Genomic DNA, 24,444 nt, shown 5'->3' on the forward strand with positions numbered 1-24,444 from the left:
TAGTTTCAGGTATCCATATTCGCCCATCTTGTATAATCCACCATCCGTTTTGTTGATGGAAATTTTCATATTGTGCCAATTCATTCTCTTCTGTAGTATAGATGGAGATCTCGTTTGGAAACTGTAAAAGAGGACATGTTGTTATTGTTGTTTGAAAATATTCTTGAGTTACTTCTTTTGCTGCTTTATCTGCTCTTTGATTTCCTTGAGCAATAGGATCTGATTTCCTTGTATGTGCTTTACAATGCATTACAGCCACTTTGCGAGGTAACCAGACTGCATTTAGTAATTCATGTACTTCTGGTGCATTGGTTAATTGTTTTCCTTCTGCAGTTAGAAAACCTCTTTCTTTATATAAAGCTCCATGTACTTGAATTGTAAGAAAGGCATATTTAGAGTCTGTGTATATGTTGACAGTTTTTCCTTCTGACAATTGTAAAGCTCGAGTAAGGGCAATTAGTTCAGCTTTTTGTGCAGACGTTCCTGGGGGAAGAGGTTGAGCCTCAATGATTTCATCTTCGGATACTACAGCATATCCAGCAGAACGTATCCCATGAATGATTTGGCTGCTCCCATCAGTGAATAAAGTCCAAGCTCCTTGCCAGGGTTGATCCCTCAGGTCTGGCCTACTATGTATTGTAGTCATGACTTCTTCACAGTCATGGGCAACTGGTTCAGGTATCGGCATAAGAGTAGCCGGATTCAAGTTTTTGCTGTCTTGTATTTGAATTTCAGGTGTTCACACAGTAAGGCTTGATACTTGACGAGACGTGAATTAGTCATCCATTTTGGTCCATGAGTCTCTAGTAGTCCTTGAATAGTATGAGGAGTTGTTACTTGTAAAGTCTGTCCAAATGTTAATTTAACAGCTTCAGGTATCAGTAAACATGCAGCAGCAATGCTTCGAAGGCAACCAGGCCATCCTTTAACAACATTGTCCATTCCTTTTGACAAATATGCAACAGGTTGTTCCCATGATCCTAAAGTTTGAGTCAATACCCCAATGGCCATTCCTTTCTTCTCATCTATGAACAGATGAAATGGTTTTGTTATATCAGGTAACCCTAGAGCAGGGGATGAGATCAAGGCTTCTTTCAGTTGATGTAAATTCGTTAATTCTTGTTTTTCCATTGAAAGGGCTGAGATTCTGTTTCTTTGCCTCGTAGTTTATCATATAATGGTTGAGCAATAATTGCATAGTTTGCAATCCAAAGTCTACAATATCCTGCAGCTCCCAAAAACGCACGGAGTTCATTCTTACAGGTGGGTACAGGTTGATGTCTTATAGAACTAGTACGAGAGATTCCAAGTCGACGAGTGCCTTCTCTGAGACGAAAACCCAAATATTCTACTTCTATTTCATAAATTTGCGCTTTCTTTTTACTCGCACGATACCCTTTCGAGTACAAAGTTTTCAACAAGTATAGGGTTGATACCGCACATTCATAGTATGCTTCCCTAAATATCAAGAGATCATCCACATATTGTACAACTGGCCCATGTGTGATCCGGTACATCTTCAGGTCCTTGGCCAGTTGCTCCGAGAACAGAGTGGGTGAATTTTTAAATCCTTGGGGTAGGCGAGTTAAGTATACTGCTGCTTTTCTCCAGTTTTCGCATTTTTCAAGTGATGGCAAAAGTTTTCTGACATTCCTCTGCTATTGGAACAGAGAAGAAAGCATCTTTGAGATCAATAACACTGTACCATTTGGAACTAGAAGAAACTTGAGCCAGGATTGAATATGGATTTGGCACGAGTGCTACCAAATCTGCCACTTGAGTATTCACTTTTCTTAAATCTTGTACATGTCGATAGTCGTTAGTACCAGGTTTCTTTACTGGTGACAAAGGCGTGTTCCACTCAGATCTGGTTGCTTCCAGCACTCCCTGCTTCAGGTGTTTCTGACTCAGATCCGATTACTGCATCTGGCGACATATGGCACGGGGTATTGGGTTTGGTTAACTATTTGGGCGCCTTGCTTTAGTTCGATCCAGACTGGGGGCGTTCACGACTAATCCTCCAGGTCAAATCCCGTCTCTGTCGATGATGGGGTGTCTTCTGGGTATTGACTGGTTGAGGAAGTAATCTCCATTTCTCCCTGAGAGGGCAGATGAGTATCACTGGATGGTCCCCGAAGGAGGCTTTAACTTCCCCTGTTGGTTGAAATCTCAATGTGGTCTGTAGTTTACACAGCAGGTCCCGTCCGATAAGGGATACCATGGTCCCGCCTACTTGTATAGTTCATTCTTTCTGCAGAGGAGCAGTGAGTACCTGACCTGAGGCACCCACTATAGAAACAGTCTCTTTCATCGGGGGGCCGATTGGTGCAGTCATGACAGATCGTTGGCCTCTGAGTCCAACAGGCCCCTGATTTTGTTGTGTTCCCTCGTGGATTTCCACCAGAGGGTTAGTGGGGATTCTTCCCTCCCGGTCTCTTCAGGCTGTCGCCTCCCCCGCCATCTGCCAGTGGGGGTTGTCAGATCTCCTTCCTCCTCGGCCCCTTTGTGTCGGTGCAGGTCCATTTTTGTCGTTAGTATTCACTGCAGGGCTCCCGTATTTCTTTTGCCATTCTTCACAGTCTCGCTTCCAATGGCCTTCATTTTTGCAGTACGCACACTGATTCTTTCCCAAGGGGGGTCTTGTTCCCCCTCCTCTTCGCGGTCTGCCATTGTCTTGGCTCCTTCCCGTCCGAGTGTCCTCAAGAGCGGCGGCTAACAGTCACTTTATCCTTCATGTGTCTACTTGCTTCTCTCTTTTCTCTTCCACTTCTCTATTTCCACATACCTGGTCTGCTATAGCTTTTAACTGGCTGAGGCTCATGCCCTCAAAGCCTTCGGCCTTCTGCAGCTTCTTTCGGATGTCGGGTCTATTATTAAGTTCCTGGTTGCAGGGATGGGCCCTTTTCTTCTCTTCCTGATCCCTGTTCCCATACATCTCAAAATACGATGAAAAGATCACAGTCCATCTGGAAATTGAATAGGTGACCTGCGCCTGGAGGCAAATCAGTTCTGACGAGGCTGAGAAGCTGCAAAACATTGCTTCCTACATACTTGTAAGTTTGGCATTGGGTTAATTCAATAAAGTCAACCTGGATCTGCAGGCAAGGATCCAGGGGGGGTGCTTTAGGTGTGCAGGAGTGATGATCAAATCCTTGGAAGCCTTGTACCAATTACATTGCAAACACTAAGAACATATGGTAATAGCCAGAGCCCAGCCCCCACCAGTGGTAAAAGAACATAATTGCAGTGTATATATATGTATATGTGTGTGTGTGTGTGGGAGGGGGGGGTCACTACTTTATCATTTGCGCCGAATCATATTTGATCTTGTTCCTAATCTTGCATAGTGGCCCCTCCTCTTGCCCACAACTTCAATAATCCTTATCTTGCGCCTGCCACTGAATCAAAATTTTTAATATTAAGTCTTTGTTTTCTCTGTGTTTTTACAAACGGCATCCTGTAATTCCCACAGTCAGAACTGCAGCTGTCTTATCTTGCCGCTTGCTATGCCCTGCATATTTAACAAAGCTTTAACAAAGGTCCCATTCTTAATCATTTCTCCTCTAATTTTCCCAGAAACAGCTTCAAAATAAACTGCGTCAGCAAAAGAGAGTTCATACTTTATCATGCGTTCCAATGTAACTTTTAAATAACAGATAATATATAGGAAACAAGTAAGAACAATAATTAACATGGTATTAGAGAATATTCTTATAGGTGCCCTGCAATAGATGAAAAAAACAATAAATAATTGACTAACCTGTGGATGTATCGAGTGAAGGATAAGCATAGGGAGGACACTGGGATAGAAGATATGAGAAAACTGAAAACTTCTGATTAACAACGCCAGCATTGAATCGCACAGCCATATTGAATGCACTAACATCTGACACGCAATGAAATGCACTACGCACTACGTACTGACATATTGACACGCAGTGAAACACACTACCACTCTACAACTACATTTTTGTACTGTAATAATGAATTTGCTGCTATAAAATGTCTATCATATTATGTCTGTCAAATGACATATGCAATGGTCTGATTGTAAACTATACCAGATCATCTTGTGAGTAATCAAGGAAATGCAAAACGCAATATCTTACTTATAATTGACACATTCGAAGTTTACCTTTTAATACAATGAATGCAGGAAACACATCTCTACTTTAATAACAAATTAAAATATCTTAACTCTCTGGATTAAGTAATGAAGGATACTGTGCAGCATCTGTAAACCAAAAATCTCTTCCTATTAGGGTTTAAAACAATTAAAAACAATTAAAAAATCCCTGGTACATGTGCTTGCAATTCACAGATAGCAGTTACATACATCACAATCCTTAATTAATAATTTGAAAACCCAAACGAAGATTCTGAGTTGGACCGAGGACTTCTATTTGGTCTATAAATCTGGGCCAAAAGTTGTAGATAACTCCCTCCCTCACCATACGCAACCTTAAGCACTGAGCACATTCCCTTAAACTGGGCTCTTATCCGGACTGGTAACAATGTGGAGGCTGCACTAACTCTCCTCGGGCATGACAAAATTAGCCTTGCTGCTGTATTTGTAACTAGGAACCCCAGCAAAAGCGCACTGCAGTAATCTAACATTGGTAGCAATCGAACCCGGCGCTCCCCCCCCCCCCCCCCCCCCGAATTCTCTTTAGTTATCTGAATTTTAAAAATATCCTTTTCAGCAGCGTTGAGAGAGAGAGAGAGAGGCATCAAGTTACAGAAGTCATCACACCTCCAGATTAAGCTATAATGGGCGCATTGCTGTACCCCTGCCCTGATGTAAGGCCATTCCATTGTGCCACATTTAAAAAGGGATGGGTGTCTCCGAAACCACTGCACCAACACAAGATGAGCCCAGCTCTAGAAATCATGCAATAAATCTGATTGTCCCCCTCTGATCCATCAAACGCTTTCATGCAGATCTGCACATTCATCATCTCCCAGATCTCACATCACAGCCCTGAGCCCGGCTCTCTCATTCCCAGGCTGGCAGAGGGCGGATTCTCAGAGCTCCGGCATTTTTACCTCCTTCATTGAGGTAAGGACTGAAATAGGGCCAGAGTTTCTCAGTGAAGGTGTGGGTGAAGGTGAAGAGATGAGATTTCTCATCTGCATCGTAAAATGAGACCTTTCCTGCCTGATAGTCCAGGAGGATCCCCACTGCCCGGGGTCTCACACTCAGGGGAAGCCGGGACCAGGGGGAGGTGCAGGCCTTGTATTCTCCATCCCTCAGTAACACTGCCCAGTATCCATTCTGAGGTATTATTGTGATATTCCCCTTCCTGCTCACAGAATCTTTACAAACCCCCAATGTCCAGCCAGTCTTGTCTCCCACCTCCACCTCCCAGTAATGTCTCCCTGAGGTGAAGCCCTCACGCCCCAGCACAAAGACACAAGTATCAAATCTCTGGGGAGAGTCAGGCAGGTTCTGTCTTGTGTCTCCGAGTCTGACGCTTTTCCCATCCTTGGACAGGACAAGCTTAGGATGAGCAGTCTCAGGATCCAGAGTCACATCCACTGCAGGGAGGAGACACATTAATAAACATGAGCACACACTTCTTATTGGCTCCTCACACACCCACCTCTAACCCTCATTGAAAGCTTCCTCACTCACGTTCATTAATAGAAGCTCTGCTATTGGCTGTCACTCACTGACAAGCTTGCAGAACACAACTCTTATTGGCAAATAGATCTGTACTCCATCCTATTGGTCTCACAGCTCTGCTGAGTGAATGCATGAAGGAAAGATTCTCATTGGCTCATTCATGCACAGGCTGCATAAAACGAGTCTCTTCATTGGCTCCCCATAGCACAGTGCAATAAGCTCAGTCTCTTACTGATCCCTGAAGGGCTGCAGTGCTCCTGTAACTGATGCACTGTGCAATTAATTACCCAGACTCATTCCCCAGTGGCTTTCTTTTTAAACTTCTTCAGAAGAGCCCTGAGCAGCTCCTGTAATCCTGGAGCTCTTCAACAATAAAGGATGGATCCAGTTTTACTCACTCACTCAATGCAAAATCTGAACAGAATGCAAAGCTCGGGATGTGTCTATCTGTAGCTGATGCCATCAAGTAATTAGTAAAGCTCATCAGTAATCAGTGAGTTTCCAAAGGAAGGATTATATCAATTACAGGATGAACCCATCCTGAGCTTTGTAGGTCATTTCCCCTCTGCAGTAACTGATTCTATAGAAAAGGAATTTTAACCAGGGAATAACAAGACAACCACATGCAGCTGAGCCGAAGAGGTTGGATTTGTGAACCCTCATAAGAACATAAGAAATTGCCATGCTGGATCACACCAAGGGTCCATCAAGCATTGGCAAAAAGAGGCAACTGCCCAGTGTGACAATTCTGAAGGCAGCAAATTATCAGGCTGAAGAGGAGCTGCTCCTGTTTGCTTTAGGGCTGTGAGTCTGCGTCACTTCAGAGGGACGCTGCAGTGACACGCTATCCTCTCCCCTTATTGTCCCACCTCCAGCAGGTCCTGCCTATGGGCACCAAAATCTGGCCCTGGTTTCATGCTGCAGTATTCAGCCAGTAACATAACCCAAATCCTGTGGCACCGTCCCTTTCATTTCTCAGGGCTCTGTCTGTGACCATAAAAACCTGTAATTGCTGTTTCTGTGTGCAGCCTTCTCTATTTATTGTAAGGGAAACAGGAGCCTTTCCAAAGCAAGAGATGCACCTTAAATAGTTTTTTTTTTTAAACTGAAGAAAGCTTACCTAGTTCTGCAGAAAGTTTGCCTAAAAGAAAATGTAAGGATAAACAATTATACTGAGGAATGGTAAAAATTTAAAATGAAGCATTATTTTTGCAATAGAAGTACAGCCTGATATTCAGCTGCAGGGAGTGTGGTGAACTTACCCAGATAAGCCTGTATAACATCACTAAAATCCATCCCTTCCTTTCTGAGCACGCTACAGATGCTCAAGATCTCTTATCACCTCCTCCTCAGACTTCTACAACTTGCTTTCTGCAGGCCTCCCCCTGAACCATCGCTCATTTCAATCTATTCCAAATTCAGCTGCACCTCTTCTCCTCCTTCAGTGCTGCTATGCGCATCTATCCCCTCTTCTCAAGCTGCTCCATAGCCTCCCTGTCTTCTTCTCTTACTCGCCTGTAAATGCACTCACTCTGCAGCTCCTCACTACCTGTCTTCTCCTCTCTCTCCCTGCATCCTTCCTCATAAAGCCCATTCATTGGTCAGGTCACTCTTATCTGTGCCCTTCTCCTCCACCACCAACTCCACCTTGCTGCACCGAATGACTGGAATAGGTTTCCTGAGCCTGTCCATTATGCTCCCACTCTGGCCGTGTTCAAATCCAGTTTTAAAAAACTCACCTTTCTGAAGCTGCTTACTTAAGCCAGGGCTTCCCAAACTGTGAGTCTGGACCCCAACACCTTCAGCTATGGTCACAAGTGCCTCAAATGCACCAGAAGCAGCAGCACTATTAGTAGTGGGAGTCAGCGTGGGGCCTGTGAGCCTGCTCGTGCTCACAGGCCCTGGGGTGGTACTGCCCTTGCATGAGTTTCCGTGGTAACAGGAAGCCCTGCACGAGAAGGGACAGGGCCGCTGCAGGGCCTCTGAGCCTGCATAACCCACAGGCCCTGTGCTGCTGCTACTGCTTGCAGATCACTGTCAGACCTGGGAGAAGCCATGAGGGGAGGGCAGGGCTGAGTGTGTATGGATTAGTGCAAATTACTACTGCTCCTCTCTCTTCACCCACCACTGAATCTGCCCCGCCATCAACCTGCCCTCTCGTCCCACCCGTTGTCATCCACCTTTTGGCCCAGGCCTAAAGGCAAATGTTGCAGCTGAGCCTGGCCAGGGGATGGTTGCAGGAGGGTCTATTTGAAAGGAGGGATGAGATGCAGGAGAGGTTGGAGGGTTGGATAAGGTAGAAGGTGAGGGGTAATGACAGAAGATGAGCCGAGAGATGTAAAAAGAGTTGGAGTGTGGCTGAGGGAAATGTAAGGAAAGGCAGGAGGGGAGGAGATGAGGATGGGCGGTGAGAGAGGGAATGCAGGATTAGTGAGAAGGGAATGGAGAATGGGGTGAGAGGGAGGGGATGTCAGAGGATCAGTTGAGGGTTATAAGAACATCTTGCAGGTGATAGAGGATTAGCTGAGGGGACGTGAAGATGGATGGAGGGGGTGAGAGAGAGGAGATAAGGGTGGGAGATAAGAAAGGGGATGGCGGGATAGGTGAGGAGGGAATGGGAGATTGGGTGAGAGGGAGGAGGATGGGATAGGCTAAGGAGGTGAGAGGAGTGGAGGTAGGAGGGGTTCATTCTCTGGGGTCATGTGAATTTTCAAATGCTAAAATGGGGTCACATTGGCCATAGGTTTGGGAAGCCCTGCCCTAAGCACTTCTCTAAACAGTTATCCAGATAGTCAGTGGGTAACGTTACGTTTCTGGGGAACTTAGCTGGATAAGTAGCAATATTCAGCCTTATCCATTTAAGATAACCAGATAAATTAGACTTGGCCCATAGCAGATCTAAAGCTAGCCAGATAAGCTTATCCTGCTTATTTTACAACTTATCTGAATATCCCGAGTAAGTGAGCTGGATAAGTCTTCTCCGGCTAACTCACAGAGCCGGATATATTTTAATATTGGGCCTCCCCTAAATTTTAAAGCACTACTAGACATTCAGCTACACCGAATCACAACTGCCCGCTAGCCCTGAGAATGAAATGGCTCTTTACCTTGGTGTTTGGCGAGCACATCTTTCAGAACAAAATACTGCCGAAGAAAGCTGAGGTGCGAACATTTTCCCTCTCCCACAGGAGCAGCCTCTGGTTTTGGAAACTTCACGGCCTGACACCTGAGAGTAAGAGAGTGACAGGGATTATTCTGGGAGTCCCCGGGGAGAGAGATGGGACAGAGATCTTCTAACTAACTGTGCGCTGGGGAAAGGGAGGGGAAGTTCTGCTGATTGCTGACACAAGGAGAAAACAGAAAATATTCTCCCACAATGCTGCCTTTATTCCTTCATTTAATGATTTATATTCACTCTTCATAATCCAGAGCAGAGCACCGCCCTGAACATGGGATGAACAACTCCCTGGAACTGAGGGTCTCATAATCCAGGATCCTTCTGTTTTCTGGGAATTAAGGTGAAGACTATTCTGACTCTCCCAATCATAGACCTTATTCAAGACAGCATTCAGTTGTGCCAGTGACGTTTTCCAATCCTTCCCCAATGGGTGCAGCAATGGACATTGTCTGCATGCACAGAGTAACATCCATTCAGCTCTCAAAGCAAAAAGGTCAGAGGATAAACAGAGATGTTAAAAAGGGCAGCAGACAACACTGCTCATCTTCTAAGGAGGAGAGGTCCTGACTCCTGCCCAAACAAAAAAGAAGAAAGTCATCATAAACTCTGCCTGCAATGCCCAGTCCTGCCCGTCAGTCTCAGAGAGCTCCTTGATCAGGGGCATTCAGTGCAGGTAATAATTTATAATAAGCTCCGCCTGCAATGCCCAGTGCTGCCCGTCAGTCTCAGAGAGCTACATGATCAGAACCATTCAGTGCAGGTAATAATTTATAATAAGCTCCGCCTGCAATGCCCAGTCCTGCCTGTAAGTCTCAGAGAGCTCCATGATCAGGGGCATTCAGTGCAGGTAATAATTTATAATAAGCTCTGCCTGCAATGCCCAGTCCTGCCTGTCAGTCTCAGAGAGCTCCTTGATCAGGGGCATTCAGTGCTGCTAATAATTTATAATAAGCTCCGCCTGCAATGCCCAGTCCTGCCTGTCAGTCTCAGAGTGCCACATGATCAGGGGCATTCAGTGCTGGTAATAATTTATAATAAACTCTGCCTGCAATGCCCAGTCCTGCCCGTCAGTCTCAGAGAGCTCCTTGATCAGGGGCATTCAGTGCTGGTAATAATTTATAATAAGCTCTGCCTGCAATGCCCAGTCCTGCCTGTCAGTCTCAGAGAGCTCCATGATCAGGGGCATTCAGTGCTGCTAATAATTTATAATAAGCTCCGCCTGCAATGCCCAGTGCTGCCCGTCAGTCTCAGAGAGCTACATGATCAGGGGCATTCAGTGCAGGTAATAATTTATAATAAGCTCTGCCTGCAATGCCCAGTCCTGCCTGTCAGTCTCAGAGAGCTCCATGATCAGGGGCATTCAGTGCTGCTAATAATTTATAATAAGCTCCGCCTGCAATGCCCAGTGCTGCCCGTCAGTCTCAGAGTGCTCAATGATCAGGGGCATTCAGTGCAGGTAATGAGGAAAGGCTAAAGAGGTTAGGGCTGTTCAGCTTGGAGAAGAGACGGCTGAGGGGGGATATGATAAAGGTCTTTAAGATCATGAGAGGTCTTGAACGAGTAGATGTGACTCTGTTATTTTCACTTTCGAATAATAGAAGGACTAGGGGGCATTCCATGAAGTTAGCAAGTAGCACATTTAAGACTAATCGGAGAAAATTCTTTTTCACTCAACGCACAATAAAGCTCTGGAATTTGTTGCCAGAGGATGTGGTTAGTGCAGTTAGTGTAGCTGGGTTCAAAAAAGGTTTGGATAAGTTCTTGGAGGAGAAGTCCATTAATGGCTATTAATCAATTTTACTTAGGGAACAGCCACTGCTATTAATTGCATCAGCAGCATGGGATCTTCTTAGTGTTTGGGTAATTGCCAGGTTATTGTGGCCTGGTTTTGGCCTCTGTTGGAAACAGGATGCTGGGCTTGATGGACCCTTGGTCTGACCCAGCATGGCAATTTCTTATGTTCTTAATGATTTATAATAAGCTCCGCCTGCAATGCCCAGTCCTGCCCGTCAGTCTCAGAGAGCTCCATGATCAGGGGCATTCAGTGCTAGTAATAATTTATATTGTTTTATGCTCACTCTCCACGGGTTTTCTCTCTCTAATGTTATGGAGAGAGAGGATAGTGGGGTGAGGTGAATAGGAAAGCGGGTGAGACCCCAGTACTAGGAGTGTGAGAGCAGGTCTTTCTCCCATCCTCTCCTCAGTCACTGGGGAGGGGCAGGTCCCACAGTGACATTACAGAGCTGCTATTTCATGCAGAATGAGAGCAATCAGAACAGAGCTGTACCTGCTCAGGGTGGCCTTTGCATCCTGGAGAGAAGAGAGAAAGAGAGATTATTACTGTTTATATTATATGGCTTATACAGCAGTCATTATAAACACTACAACTTCAGGCACACGGCTCTGTGCAGTCTAGTTCCAGGTTGTTTGCTGAGAGAAAATAAGTATTGTTTCCATTTCATCCTGTTATACCAGTCCAGTCAAGACAAGTGGATTATGTCCCCCTGCCAGCAGATGGAGGCCGAGCGCAGTGCTTTCCTTTGTGACATTATCGCCACTTTACGGAGGTGGATCAGCATAGTGAAAAGCCAGTAATCTCTGCCGCCAGCAGATGGTGGTGCAGCAGGATTTCTCCAGGCACTGATGGATTCTCGGGCCTGGTCCCTGGTTTGCACAGGACTGCGAGCCCATTGAAGATGTCTTGGGCCAGACTCCTGCTACACCAGAAGAGCGAACCCATCCTGCAGGTTCCCAGTCCCTGAGGGGAGAGAGACTTTCCATAGAAAAATACCCAGGGAAGCTTTAAGGCAGAATTTTCAGCTTTACAATGAGGATGCTCACTGTCCGCACCCCCTCCTCTGTCTCTGCTCCAGAAGTGTTTAAAGAAAAGAAAGAAACGGGGCCTTTTAATCAGAGCAAGTTCATCCAGAGAGGCTGGGACAGACTTCGGGTAAGTACCTGCTGGGGGACTTTGTTTTTCAGTGGGATTCAGTGTTTCCTGTATTGCACAGCTTTGGGGGAGGTGCCAGGCCTGCACCTGTGAGAATTTGAGCGCGGCTGCCACTGCTGGGCCTACGGCATGAGCGGCAGTCCAGCATCTACCACAGGAATGCATATGTCATTTTCAGGCTATTTCAAGTGGATCCCCCCGGGAATCTGAGCTTTCGGTGCCTTTCTCTTGCTACAGGAATGAGCCCCGGCCTGCACTATGAGCGGTGGCCTTATCGATGTATTTTTCTCTGGAGTTTACTTAGGGCAGGCTGATGGCCATGTTAAGTCCTTCACCTCTGGCTGGGTCTGTATTACAGCAGCATTGTTTGAGGATTCGGAGGATTTGAGACTCCTTCCAGCTCTGGTTTCCTTGGACGCTGCAGTTTTTTAAGGTTTTCCTTTCTGGATGACTCTGCTTTGTAAACCATTTCTCTGGATCTCTTTATATCTTTCAACCTGTCTTTCTATGAATTGCAGAAGCCTGAAGCCAGGAGGAGGCCTTCCGTTGGCTTGGTTTCACTTACAGATCCCAGACACGCAATCAGGTTCCCATGAAATGCAAACAAATAAATAAAACCTGCTATGGTTATCTGTTTCCCAGCCCGGAGTTGGCTCGGGAGTAGCCTGAGGTTCGGCCTGAATCGCTCATCTGAAGGGGTGGTGCCTTCAGAGTGGAAGGCGCAATTGTGCACCTTTTTTCATGAGGATGATAGCATGGCCTTAGGATGATACCGTGCTTAGGTTATCAGAGGCTAAGATTGAGGCCTGGTTGGGAGTCGATTATTACAGGACTCGTACGTCCTCTTATTTTGAGGAACTGGTGTTTTGTATGGTGTCCCCGAGTAGTGACCTCGGAGGTGTAATGAACTTTGGTAAGCTGTGCCCTCTTTCCCAGAAAACGGCTCAGCACTTATTCCAGTAGCCTTGGTGAGCCACTTTCTCTCTCTCTTCTTGGCTACCAGGCACACCCCTGTCCCAGCAGACAGTGCTGTTCTCCTGGGGGTCCCCAGGACGGGCAAATTGAACTCCCAGTAATCCTCATGGCTAATGCCTCGAACACTTTTGTGCAGGTGAAGTGTCTCACATGAAACTGGCATTCGTTTTGGATGGCCTTTATGAATTTTCAGTGGCTTCAGCCTGCGTCTCATTGCTTTTGCTCTGAAACAAAATGAAATAGGAAATGTCACTGACATTTCCTATTTCATTTCAAACAAATGCACGTCCCTATTGCGAATCGGGCAAAGTGGGGCCCAGTCTATTCTGGAGTCTGGGGATTTGTAATTCCGTCTCACCTTCAGTAACTCCACGGCGGGCTGCTGGCACTTCTCCTCTATCTCTGAGATCAGTTTCTGGAGAGAGGAGCTTTGCTCTTCTAGCTGGCTCACATTATCCCTGATTTTCTTTACAATCTCCTTCTCTTCCTGTTCCAGCCTTGAGAGATGGATCTGCTGCTCCTCATTCAGGAACTGGTGCAGCTCCTCAAACTCAGACAGGATTTTCTCTCTCTTGATCGCTGTCTCACACTACATTCAACAGATAAGAGCAAAGAGAAAAAAATTTCACTGACACTGACAATATATTTTATTGCATGCAACAGTGGAGCCTGTCCCTGCAATAAAGAGAGTCACAGTCTGTACCATTGTTTGTATTATTCGGAGCTTTATGACAAGAGAAGTTGCAAATCATCACTCCTGGGAATCAGCTGTGGATTTAACCCTCTGGCTGTCCCTAGGCACAAACTGTGGCGAACCTTGGCATGGTCTACCCTGGATGATGCATCAGCTCTCTGTCCTAAAATACTGACACAGTGGCCCAGGAATGGTTGCTGAAGCTGCTATCAGTGACAGAATGAGCTTCTGGTGGCAGGGCAGCTGCCTCTAAGTAGTTACCTACTCCAGTGGTTCTCCATATCCATAATGAATATATATGAGATAGATTTGCATGCTCTGCCTCCATCGTATGGAAATCTCTTTCATCCTTATTCATTGTGGATATCCTAGAAACTTGACTGGCTTGGGGTGTCCTGAGGGCTGGGGTTCAGAACCCCTGTCCTGCTCTGCCTATTAAGAAGTCTGCCCCATCTGGGAACTCTCTGGGTTTTCACCAGGTTTCCTGAAATGCTCAGGAAATCTCTGGGTGCTGCCCTTCTTTTCCTGTCCTGTGCATGCTGCCCATGAGGAAGGAAAAATAACAGGAGGGGAGGGACTGGATTAGGGCCTACAATAGCTCTTCTTTACTCTGGCCACTCCAACCTCAACCACTCCTCTTCTATTCCCTGCACAGGAGGGGAGGGGGAAAGAACAAAAGAGAAGGGAGGAGGAGCAACAGGAGGGAAGGGGCTGGATTAGGGCCTAGAGTATCTCTTCTTTACTCTGGCCACTCCAACCTCAACCACTCCTCTTCTATTCCCTGCACAGGTAGTGAGGGGAAAGGACAAAAGAGAAGGGAGGTGGAACAATAGGAGGGGAGGGGCTGGATTAGGGCCTAGAGTATCTCTTCTCTTCTCTGGCCACTCCAACCTCAACCCCTTCCCTTCTGTTCAATGCACAGGAGAGGAGGGGGAAGGACAAAAGAGTAGGGGGGAGGAACAACAGGAGATCAGGGGCTGGATTGGGAACAGAGTGACTCTTCTCTTTATGCTCCAGCCTCAGTCCAATTCCCACCCCCTTCCCTCCTGTTCCCTGCATGATGCAGCAGGAAGCACAAGGTTGTTCTTTGCTGGGGGAGATTCTTTGTAAAAGGCAGAGGGTGTGTGCTGAGGTGAGAGAAAAGGCAGAGTGCTGGGTTTGGGCCTGAGGAAAGGGGAGTGTTGGGATTGGGCCGGGGGATGGGGGAAGTGTGCTGGAGGGAGGAAGATAGAGAGAAAGAATGTGTGAGAGAGGGTACGGTGGAGGATTGGAAGAGAGAAAGTAGATGAGACCTCTCCTCCCCATGTTAACCCACTCCAAATCTTAGAGTGATCACAACTCAAAATTTCCCAGGCTGGGTGACCATACAAGGAGGAAGGGGAGGTGAGAGAGGAAGAGTAAGATGAGAGACGGAAGGAGAGTGGGAGAGATGAGGTGAGAGCAGTGTAGGGGTTGAAAAGCAAGGGAGGAGATGAAATGGAAAGAGTGATGACAGCATGGAAGAGGTGAGAGCAAAGGGGAGGTGAGTGCAGGAAAAGTGTGAGAGAGCAGTGGAGCAGGGGAGGTAAGAGTGAGGTCAGAGAGCAAGGATAAGGGGTGAGAGAGATGAGAAGAAGAGGGGGTAAGGGATACAGCAGTTGTGGTAATGAGCTGCAGGGCTGACGAAGGCTCTGCTGCTAATCCTGTCTCCCTCTTTCTCTATCACCCTGGAGGCGGGTTCCCCTCACTGGGCCCAGTTACATCAGCCCCCTTGAAGGTAGGAGGGTGGGAGTGCCACTCGGCCCGGCTCTGTTTTTGTTTAAGGTGAGCGTGAGGTCGGGGGTTTGGCCTCTCCGTCTAGAACATTTTTAGCGTGGATTCTGAGTTAACTCCAGCTTTAGCATGGGTTTTATTACATCGGCCCCATGGGAAGGGGATCACCCAGCTCACAAAGCCCATGTGACAGAGAATCAGGACTGTCTATGGTCCTCTCTCCTCCCAGATCCTAAACCCAGCACTCACTCTCTCCTTCCTACCAGGGCCTGCGAGGTGATTCCCCTCTAGCGTACGCTGACCCTGTGAGACGGGAAGCTGAGTGCATCACGCACCAGCCATTTTTATTGTTCCTGTTGCAACAGCCACTGTATTAAACTGCTCTTCTTTCTTTGGATCATGCGTCATATTTTCAGAAAAACATTGGCTTTTACTCTCTCAAGACTCCTCAGTATGGGGCCAAAGCAATACCATGCCCTGCAGCTAGCACACAGCTTAACACGCATGTGTTCATAACCCCTGATGCAATACGGGGATTAGCGCGTCCAAAACGCGTGTCCAAACCACTGTGTGGCTAATAGTGCTCACGAGCAAATTCCATGTAGAAATTAGCTAATCCCCGCGATGCAAAAAATTGCCTACGCGGCCAATTCGCCCAGAGCTGGCGTAAAGGTAGGCCACGCTCAAGGGCTCATTGATAAAAAGAAAAAATTCTGCTTTCTGTATCGTCAGGATACTAAGTAGGGAGAACCACAGAAAGCAGATTCAGGTAAAAAAAAAATTCTGGGTGCCCAATATAAACGCACAAGATAGACAGTCCGGTCCGAGTATATTGTGCCGGTAGCGGGAGAAAGACGTTCGTACTGAGCATCCATTTTCCTAACCCGCTGACCGCCACCTCTCCTGTGTGCCTGATGCCGAGGAGGCGCTAGGGATGCACAATTTTTCCTAGCGCCTCCTTTTTAGCTCGAGCCCCTCATTTAATTATTGCATCGCACGCCCAGGAGTGGTGGCTGGGCTGCTTTAGGAAAGCGAACGCTCAACATTGAGTGCCCATTTTCTATGCACAAATATTGCATCAGCCCCTATGTATGTCAGGCAGCTGGAAGTACTCCAGGCTAGCATCTGCACAAACAGGCCGATGTAGCGAGGTGCCTGCAGCCGAACGGACAGCTTTACCCACATCTGAACACACATTTTGTGAGTGTAAACCTTACTGCAGATACAGCAAGGAGTTTTACTCGCTCAAAACTCGGAGTCCTGTTTAGCACCCTCACATGGAAATCCCATGCTAGTGAGGGCATTAAGCATTACTCCCCGATAGGATTGCCAATGGCCTGCAGAATTTCAGGACAGATGGATCCAGTCCTGGTTTTACCCCACTGCATGCTGGGACTTATTCTGATTTTCCTATTGAATTCCCTAAGAAAAGCAAGACTAGCAGGGGAGTAAAACCAGGACTGGATCCACCTGTCCTGAAAATCTGGAGCCCGTTGGCAACCTTACTCCCTGATGCAGAGAGGTGCGCTTGGCCTGACCCCAGGTTTATTAACGCTGGAAATTTTACTCATGGTCAGAGATGGAATTAAATTTCGAGCACTGCTGTGCTGGCAGTTAAAATTATAAAACAGAAGTCTTCCCAACTCTTCTGACACTGTTTGCTGGCCTGAGAGCCAGATAAGAACTGACCTTTCTGGCTATCATTTTTTTATTTTATTTATCTTAAATATTTATGTACCACTTACAAAATTTTTCCTAAGTGGTTTACAATGAAAGTTTCATAATAAAAAACAATACTAACACACTACAAATCATCAGACAAAATCTAAACCAGTTAAGAATAATTAAAGTGGGTTCAAGTGCAAGGTGTTGCATATAGGGAAAAATAACCGTTACTGTAGTTATACGATGTTAGGTTCCATATTAGGAGCTACCACCCAGGAAAAAGATCTAGGCATCATAGTGGATAATACTTTAAAATCATCAGCTCAGTGTGCTGCAGCAGTCAAAAAAGCAAATAGAATGTTAGGAATTATTAGGAAGGGAATGGTTAATAGAACGGAAAATATCATAATGCCTCTACATCGCTCCATGGTGAGACCACACCTTGAATACTGTGTACAATTCTGGTCGCCGCATCTCAAAAAAGATATAGTTGAGATGGAGAAGGTACAGAGAAGGGCAACCAAAATGATAAAGGGGATGGAACAGCTTCCCTATGAGGAAAGGCTGAAGAGGTTAGGGCTGTTCAGCTTGGAGAAGAGACGGCTGAGGGGGGATATGATAGAGGTCTTTAAGATCATGAGAGGTCTTGAATGAGTAGATGTGACTCGGTTATTTTCACTTTCGAATAATAGAAGGACTAGGGGGCATTCCATGAAGTTAGCAAGTAGCACATTTAAGACTAATCGGAGAAAATTCTTTTTCACTCAACGCACAATAAAGCTCTGGAATTTGTTGCCAGAGGATGTGGTTAGTGCAGTTCGTGTAGCTGGGTTCAAAAAAGGTTTGGATAAGTTCTTGGAGGAGAAGTCCATTAATGGCTATTAATCAAGTACTTAGGGAATAGCCACTGCTATTAATTGCATCAGTAGCATGGGATCTTCTTAGTGTTTGGATAATTACCAGGTTCTTGTGGCCTGGTTTTGGCCTCTGTTGGAAACAGGATGCTGGGCTTGATGGACCCTTGGTCTGACCCAGCATGGCAATTTCTTATGTTCTTATGTTCTAAAATTAGCCACTTATCACCTTAGATATTCATGACAGAATATTTACTGCAGCCACAAGGTTACCTTTCATTTTCATTGAATTAATTATAGTTAGCTACATCTAAAGAATTTCATAAGCTTGGTTAAATAAAATAGTTTAAAGCAACTTCCTAAATCTAATTTAATTTCACTCTCAGCACAGTCTCTATCTTCCCCTGTCCTCCCATCCACACCTAGAGTTAAAATGTGGCTCAGCCTGTGCAGAACACACATTGTAGCTCAGTATAGGCACTTTTTATCTCCTGATGCATTAGCATATCATTAGCTTGATGCATCGGCAGTTTAAAAAACTTGTTCCCTGTGCATTAAAACTTTGTGCTAAAATCCAGCGCACAGTGCCATGATTGCATTGGCCTGAAAATGAGTTGCTAAGTAGTATTCTCATTAATCTTACTCATGCTACTTCCAACTTGATAGGAGCAATGACCGCTCAGACGGAGACACAGACACCCACCTTCAGCTCCTCAGCTTTCTTCTCTTCACTGGATTTAAACGCCTGAATCTCTTTCAGCTCCTTCCTCAGTGGACCCAAGTGGTTTTCATATTTTTCCTGTGAATATTAAACAGATCTAACTGAAAAATTTGAATAGTACGTTTGATGTTATAAATCAGGATTAAATGGCTCTCAGATCCTCCTGTCTTATACTATAATTAGCCCAAGAGTGACACATCAGGATGAACATTGTACCAGGGTGCTTCCTTGAATCCTAAGCCCTGGGATCACAGGCTGCTGCTTTCTCTCATCCAGCCCCTCCCCAGGATGGGAGGAATGAGACTAGAGCACAGGACACAACAGAAGAGAAAAGAAATTGCTCTGCTCCTGTTTCTCCTAACCAAGACCCATATCTTCTCCAACACTCCCTAAGCTATAGGACTCCATGCTGATTGCCCTCATTGCAGCCAATCAACTCAATACGGTTCAGAACTTGCGTGACTGCTGGAGAAACTGCTGCTCACATCCTCATCCACCCCTTGCATTGGAAATTCCGCAGGTTTGTGGTAGGCAAGGCTCACTATCAATACAAGGTCCTTCTGTTCGGTCTCTCAGCGGCTCCAAGAGAGTTTGGTGATAGAGGCGGCACGCCTACATCACTAAGGGATCTGTGTCTTCCCATATCAAGATGACTGCCTGGTGACAGGGCCTTCCCAGGAGATAGTGTTGGACTCCAGGGACAGGGCGATTCGCCTTCTTCAATCCTTGGGATCCCTCATCAATTATCCCAAATCAAACTTTATCAAAGGAGAAAATTCATCGAGGCTTGGACAGACTCTCTGGAGGAAAGAGTGTTCCCTCCATCCAGAAGCATTGACTCAGGATCCATCAGTGTCCTCAAGCTCCGTCTCAAGTGATTCTGATGGTCCTTGGCCACATGGCTGTGGCAGTTCCTCTCATCCGTCTCAACATGAGACCTCAATGGTGGGGCCTTGGTTCGCAATGGGACCAGTTAATTCAGCCACTATCTTTTTCAGTGGTGATAACTAGCATGATGTGGACATTGCTCAATCCTGCTGTTCTAGAAGTGGGATCCACCCTTTGACCTTTATCCTATTAAGTGACTTTGGTCACCAACGCATCTACCAAAGGATGGGGCACCCACACGGGTTCCTCTCAGACTCCAGGAACATGGTCCATGTCAGAACATACTTTTTCTTCAAATTAATCTGTTAGCATTAGGGGTCATTCAAATGCTAAATGCTATATGTTAAGAAACGCTGTTCCATGTAACGCCATTTGTGCGAAGGTTTTGTTATATGTAAACCGACCTGATTCGATACTTGTATTGAGAATGTCGGTATATAAAAATCCGAAATAAATAAATAAATAAATAAATGCCCTAAGAGTTACTTACCCAGGCTTATGGGGGTATGTAGTTTTAATTATAAGTTTATTTACTTGTCATTGGATAATTTCGATCTCTTTAGATAGCTAGAGAATGTTTGTTTTATGTAATTTTAATTTGTTTTTGTGTAGTTTATATAACTGTATTATTGTGAAATATGTAATGAATGGTTTTCTTGGATTTAGTATGCAAGTATTGTATTTTGTAATTATGTATTTATGAAGTGACTTGCATTGATGGCATTACGTGGATTTGGGGTATATCAAATAAAATAATACAGAAGAAGAGTACATAGGCCCTGCACATCCCAACTTTGACACATGGTGCTTGGCCAAGACAGCTTATGCTTAGATCTAACTTGCCATGCTATCCTTTGCCAAAATGGCCTGGCCTGTGATATTCTACCAAAACTGACATGCACAGCACCAAAGTGCATACTCTTCCTTTATAGATGCCCATCCACTCCCTGCAGTTAAATCAAAGTATAAGCTCTCTGGGGAAGGCACCTTCAGCAGAAGAATATGCCTGTCGGTGCGGCACATGTCAACTCTGGGCACAGTCTTTATAACACACTTAAAGCCATCAATGCAAAGGTGAGCTCAAGGGGAAAAGAGTTAAATGTAAAAAAACATTCTGCTGGCATGAAGGTCCTGTGTAGGGATCTACAGCAGCCTGGCTTCTTCTGTTTGCCCAGTAGGAGGGTCCAGTGTGATATTTATAGCGTTGTCTTTTCATAGGTAATGTTGTTGCTGTTTGAGGTCTGAGAAGTTAGTGCTGTTTTGGTGAGGCAGGTATGCTATAAAGGTTCCGAGTGACTTTTTCGCAGGGTTTTGTGTTGCTTCATAAATTATCTGGTAATGGAGGAAGTTTGTGTTACCAGGGACGGCTCAAGGCAAACTGCTGCCTGAGGTAAGGAAAGAGATGGTGCCCCCCTGTCCTCCTCTCTGCCCCCTTACCCCTCCCTCCCCTTCTTTCCGTTTCCCACACGCTCACTCACATGTGCTCTCTCCCCCCCCCCCCCCCCCCCCCCCGGTTTGCAATCTCACACACACACACACACACACACACTCACACACACACACACACTCACACCTCTACACACTCACTCACTGGGGCCTTCATCTTCGCTGTGAGTGGGACGGGCTTTGCTCGCAGCTCACCAGGCCTATCATCTTTGCGCCGCTTGCGGCACGCTGGGGGTCTCCTCCATCTTTGCCATTTTCTGCGCAGGAGGGGGGAATTATACGCAGCACTATCCACCGGAGGCCCGCGGGTCCTTTGTTGTTTTGGCGGCAGGGTGAGGCGGCCGCTGGAGGGGTTTAGGGAGGCAGTCTGTGCTGCTTCCAAAGTTTGCCGCCTGAAGTGGCCGCCTCACCCTGCCTCATTGTAGAACCACCCCTCTATGTTACTGTTACTGAGATAATAACAAAATATGATTTTTTTCTATACTTTCAGTAGTAGGGAGAAACACCTGAGTTCAGAGCAGCCAGCCAATTCAGAGATTATCTTCAACTAATACAGCATCGATGTCTAACACGGACATGATTTCTGAAAGTTTGCATTGCGTGCCTGCGTGTGTGTGTGTGTAATATATATCTGTATACATGTCTAACTATCCATCTCTCTCTATATATGACATAAGTTTGAAATTTAAAGGGCTTGCTTTTACTGGATTATTCCAGGAGGTGGGGTCATAATGACTACTGAGTTTCATTATCAGAACCTCAACGCAGGGACAATAATCCTGAAAGTTATATCACGGGATAGGTGTACAAGGAGGGAGGATCTCTTAGGCAGCCTGATCCCCCTGCACCAAGTCTCCACATAGCACAATGATGTCACTCCACACTGTCTCAGCCTGCATTGGCTGGGGGATGGAAAATGCCTCATACGGCACTTATATCCGCCTGTGAGGGCTTGAAGAAGATAGAAATATATCTGCATTGGGCCCAGGGGCTGGAGGAATGGAGCAGTGGCCTGTGTTGGGCAGCAGCGCAGAAGGACAAGGCATCATACAGCTCCCTCATCCGCAGTCAGCACAGAGGAGGAAAGCTGCAGCAGTGGGTCAGCAGCCTCAGAGTAATGGGGCGGGAGATATGGAGGAGATTGCTAGGATTGGGGAGGAGAGGGAGCGTGCTGGATAATATGGAAATAATAAAAGGATCCATCCACAAAAGACTGCTCAGGGACAATTAGGAGGTTAAAGTGGCCCCGCCAGGACGCCCTGGGACAGTAAAGATCCTGACACTCACCTTGTATTCCTGCACAGCCTCCTCTATGGGGATCAGGGAGAGAGATCTGTGACCTGGGACACACTGTGGTAATAAAGATACTGACACTCACCTTGTATTCCTGCACAGCCTCCTCTATGGGGATCAGGGAGTGAGATCTGTGACCTGGGACACACTGTGATAATAAAGATACTGACACTCACCTTGTATTCCTGCTCAGCCTCCTCTATGGGGATCAGGGAGAGAGATCTGTGACCTGGGACACACTGTGATAATAAAGATACTGACACTCACCTTGTAATCCTGCTCAGCCTCCTCTATGGGGATCAGGGAGAGAGATCTGTGACCTGGGACACACTGTGATAATAAAGATACTGACACTCACCTTGTATTCCTGCACAGCCTCCTCTATGGGGATCAGGGAGTGAGATCTGTGACCCTGGGACACACTGTGATAATAAAGATACTGACACTCACCTTGTATTCCTGCACAGCCTCCTCTATGGGGATCATGGTGTGAGATCTGTGACCCCGGGACACACTGTGATAATAAAGATATTGACACTCACCTTGTATTCCTGCACAGCCTCCTCTATGGGGATCAGGGAGTGAGATCTGTGACCTGGGACACACTGTGATAATAAAGATACTGACACTCACCTTGTATTCCTGCACAGCCTCCTCTATGGGGATCAGGGAGTGAGATCTGTGACCTGGGACACACTGTGATAATAAAGATACTGACACTCACCTTGTATTCCTGCACAGCCTCCTCTATGGGGAGTAGGGTGTGAGATCTGTGACCTGGTGTTACACTCACCGGTTATGGGGCTCCACCTACCCTCCAAATCCTCCCTGACGCTGTGCCCGGTCTCGAGTCCCTGGCTGCGGCCAGCCATCTCTCCGCTTGCAGTCCATCCGTCAGTACCCCATGCCGCCTGGATCTCCTCTGCTCTGTTTGCGCAAGGAGCGCCGCCATCCTCCTCCTCAGCACGGGATCTCCATACGCAGGTGCGCACGGCTCTTGCCATGATTTAAAGGGCCAACAGCGGGAAATCACCGCCGGCTTCGTGAAATGATGTCATTGGCCCTGGCCTACTTAAGGCTCTCCCAGGCTGCCTACGGATGGCTTGGCAACGAGTCTCCTCGTACTGAATTCCTCGTGGGTTTCTGCGTTCCTGCTCCTGCCTTCCAGTACTCGCTCCAGCCTCCCAGTTCCCGTGCTAGCTTCCTTTGGACGAACCTCCCTGGCTTTGACATTTGGATTGGATCTCACCGTGGCTGCTTGCCGCCTGCCTCTGATCTTCGGACCGGACCCACATTGACTGCTCGTCGCCTGCCTTCTGACTCTCTGCTTCGCATGGCTGTACCACAAGATCCTTCTTGCAGGGGCCCACCTATGACCAGCCAGCCCCGGTACTCAAGGGTTCAACCTGCGGGGAACGAGGCAGCTGGCCCCTGCTCTCCTCCAGCCTTGCCTCCTGACGGTGGTGACCTTTGGGGCTACCCAGCTCAGGTAGCGACAACACCATCTGGGGCCAAGGGTGCACAGCTTACATCAGAGCTGCAACACCTGGGACCACTGTAATAATAAAGATGCTGACACTCACCTTGTAATCCTGCACTGCCTCCTCTATGGGGACCACACTGTGAGATCTGTGCTCCTTTCCTTCCTTACAGATAAGACAGATCGCTTTCCAATCCTCTGTGCAGAACAATTTTAATTTCTCTTCATGCTTCTGGCAGAGAGTTTCCTCTCCTTTTCTCTCTGACATCTTTTTCACCCTTTCTATCAGATTCCGCAGCTCCCAGTTAGGCCTGAGGTTCCTCTGCTGAGATGTTTCTCTGCACTTGGGACAGGGGAAGTTTGTATCTAAGCCCTCCCAGGCCCGAGTGATGCAGGAGCGGCAGAAGTTGTGGCCACAGTCTATGGTTACCGGGTCTATAAAATAATCCAAGCAGATGGAACAAGAAGCTTCCTCCCGCAGAGACTCCATGCTGCTCCCTGCAGCCACGCTCCTGAGAGGAGAAGTGCAGACTCTACTTTTACTTTCATTTCTTCTCTAGCAGCGTCACAGAAAGGGAGGGTCTCTCTCTCTCTCTCTGGAGTGTGCTCTATCGAAAATTATTTTTCAAGCTGTGTTTCTGGGTTTACTACACATAAAACTTCAGAAAAGCCAACTTGTTCCCCTTTCACCACTGTGTTTCACTGTATTTTTACATCGTGGTGAACTTTAGAGAGATAAACTCAATAAACGCCTGTTTTGGTTCACCTACAGTTTTTCTTCTGTAGAACCGAGTACTTTTGGAAAGTTTGGAATAGAATTTAGAAGCAGCCAGACAAGTTATGAGAGTGGCTTGTTCTTTCTATTCCAAACGTATATCTATACACACACACACTGAGAAGGAGAACTGCTCTCAATTTCAGA

General features: G+C 46.6%; 1 protein-coding gene across 1 annotated transcript; it reads right to left on the minus strand.

The window, feature by feature from the left end:
• Positions 1-4,646: 4,646 nt before the first annotated feature.
• On the minus strand, positions 4,647-24,046 carry LOC115082302 (E3 ubiquitin-protein ligase TRIM39-like). Its single transcript, XM_029586534.1, has 7 exons — positions 23,626-24,046; positions 18,398-18,493; positions 13,088-13,318; positions 11,092-11,114; positions 8,734-8,852; positions 6,747-6,767; positions 4,647-5,538 (listed from the first exon to the last, which is right to left on the minus strand). The coding sequence occupies exons 1-7, from the start codon at positions 24,010-24,012 to the stop codon at positions 4,997-4,999; spliced, it is 1,419 nt and encodes a 472-aa protein (XP_029442394.1). The 5' UTR covers positions 24,013-24,046; the 3' UTR covers positions 4,647-4,996.
• Between the last annotated feature and the right edge of the window lie 398 nt (positions 24,047-24,444).

Source organism: Rhinatrema bivittatum, unplaced genomic scaffold, assembly GCF_901001135.1.
Source record: "Rhinatrema bivittatum unplaced genomic scaffold, aRhiBiv1.1, whole genome shotgun sequence".
In the NCBI taxonomy this organism is placed as follows: domain Eukaryota; kingdom Metazoa; phylum Chordata; class Amphibia; order Gymnophiona; family Rhinatrematidae; genus Rhinatrema; species Rhinatrema bivittatum.

Excerpts from the sequence above, each read along its gene's own strand:
- LOC115082302 (XM_029586534.1), bottom strand. The coding sequence starts at position 24,012 with ATGGAGTCTCTGCGGGAGGAAGCTTCTTGTTCCATCTGCTTGGATTAT. Across the intron at positions 18,494-23,625 it reads AGGCAGTGCAGGATTACAAG|GAAAAATATGAAAACCACTT; the intron begins GTGAGTGTCAGC and ends TAATATTCACAG. Across the intron at positions 6,768-8,733 it reads TGTGCTCGCCAAACACCAAG|GCAAACTTTCTGCAGAACTA; the intron begins GTAAAGAGCCAT and ends ATTTTCTTTTAG.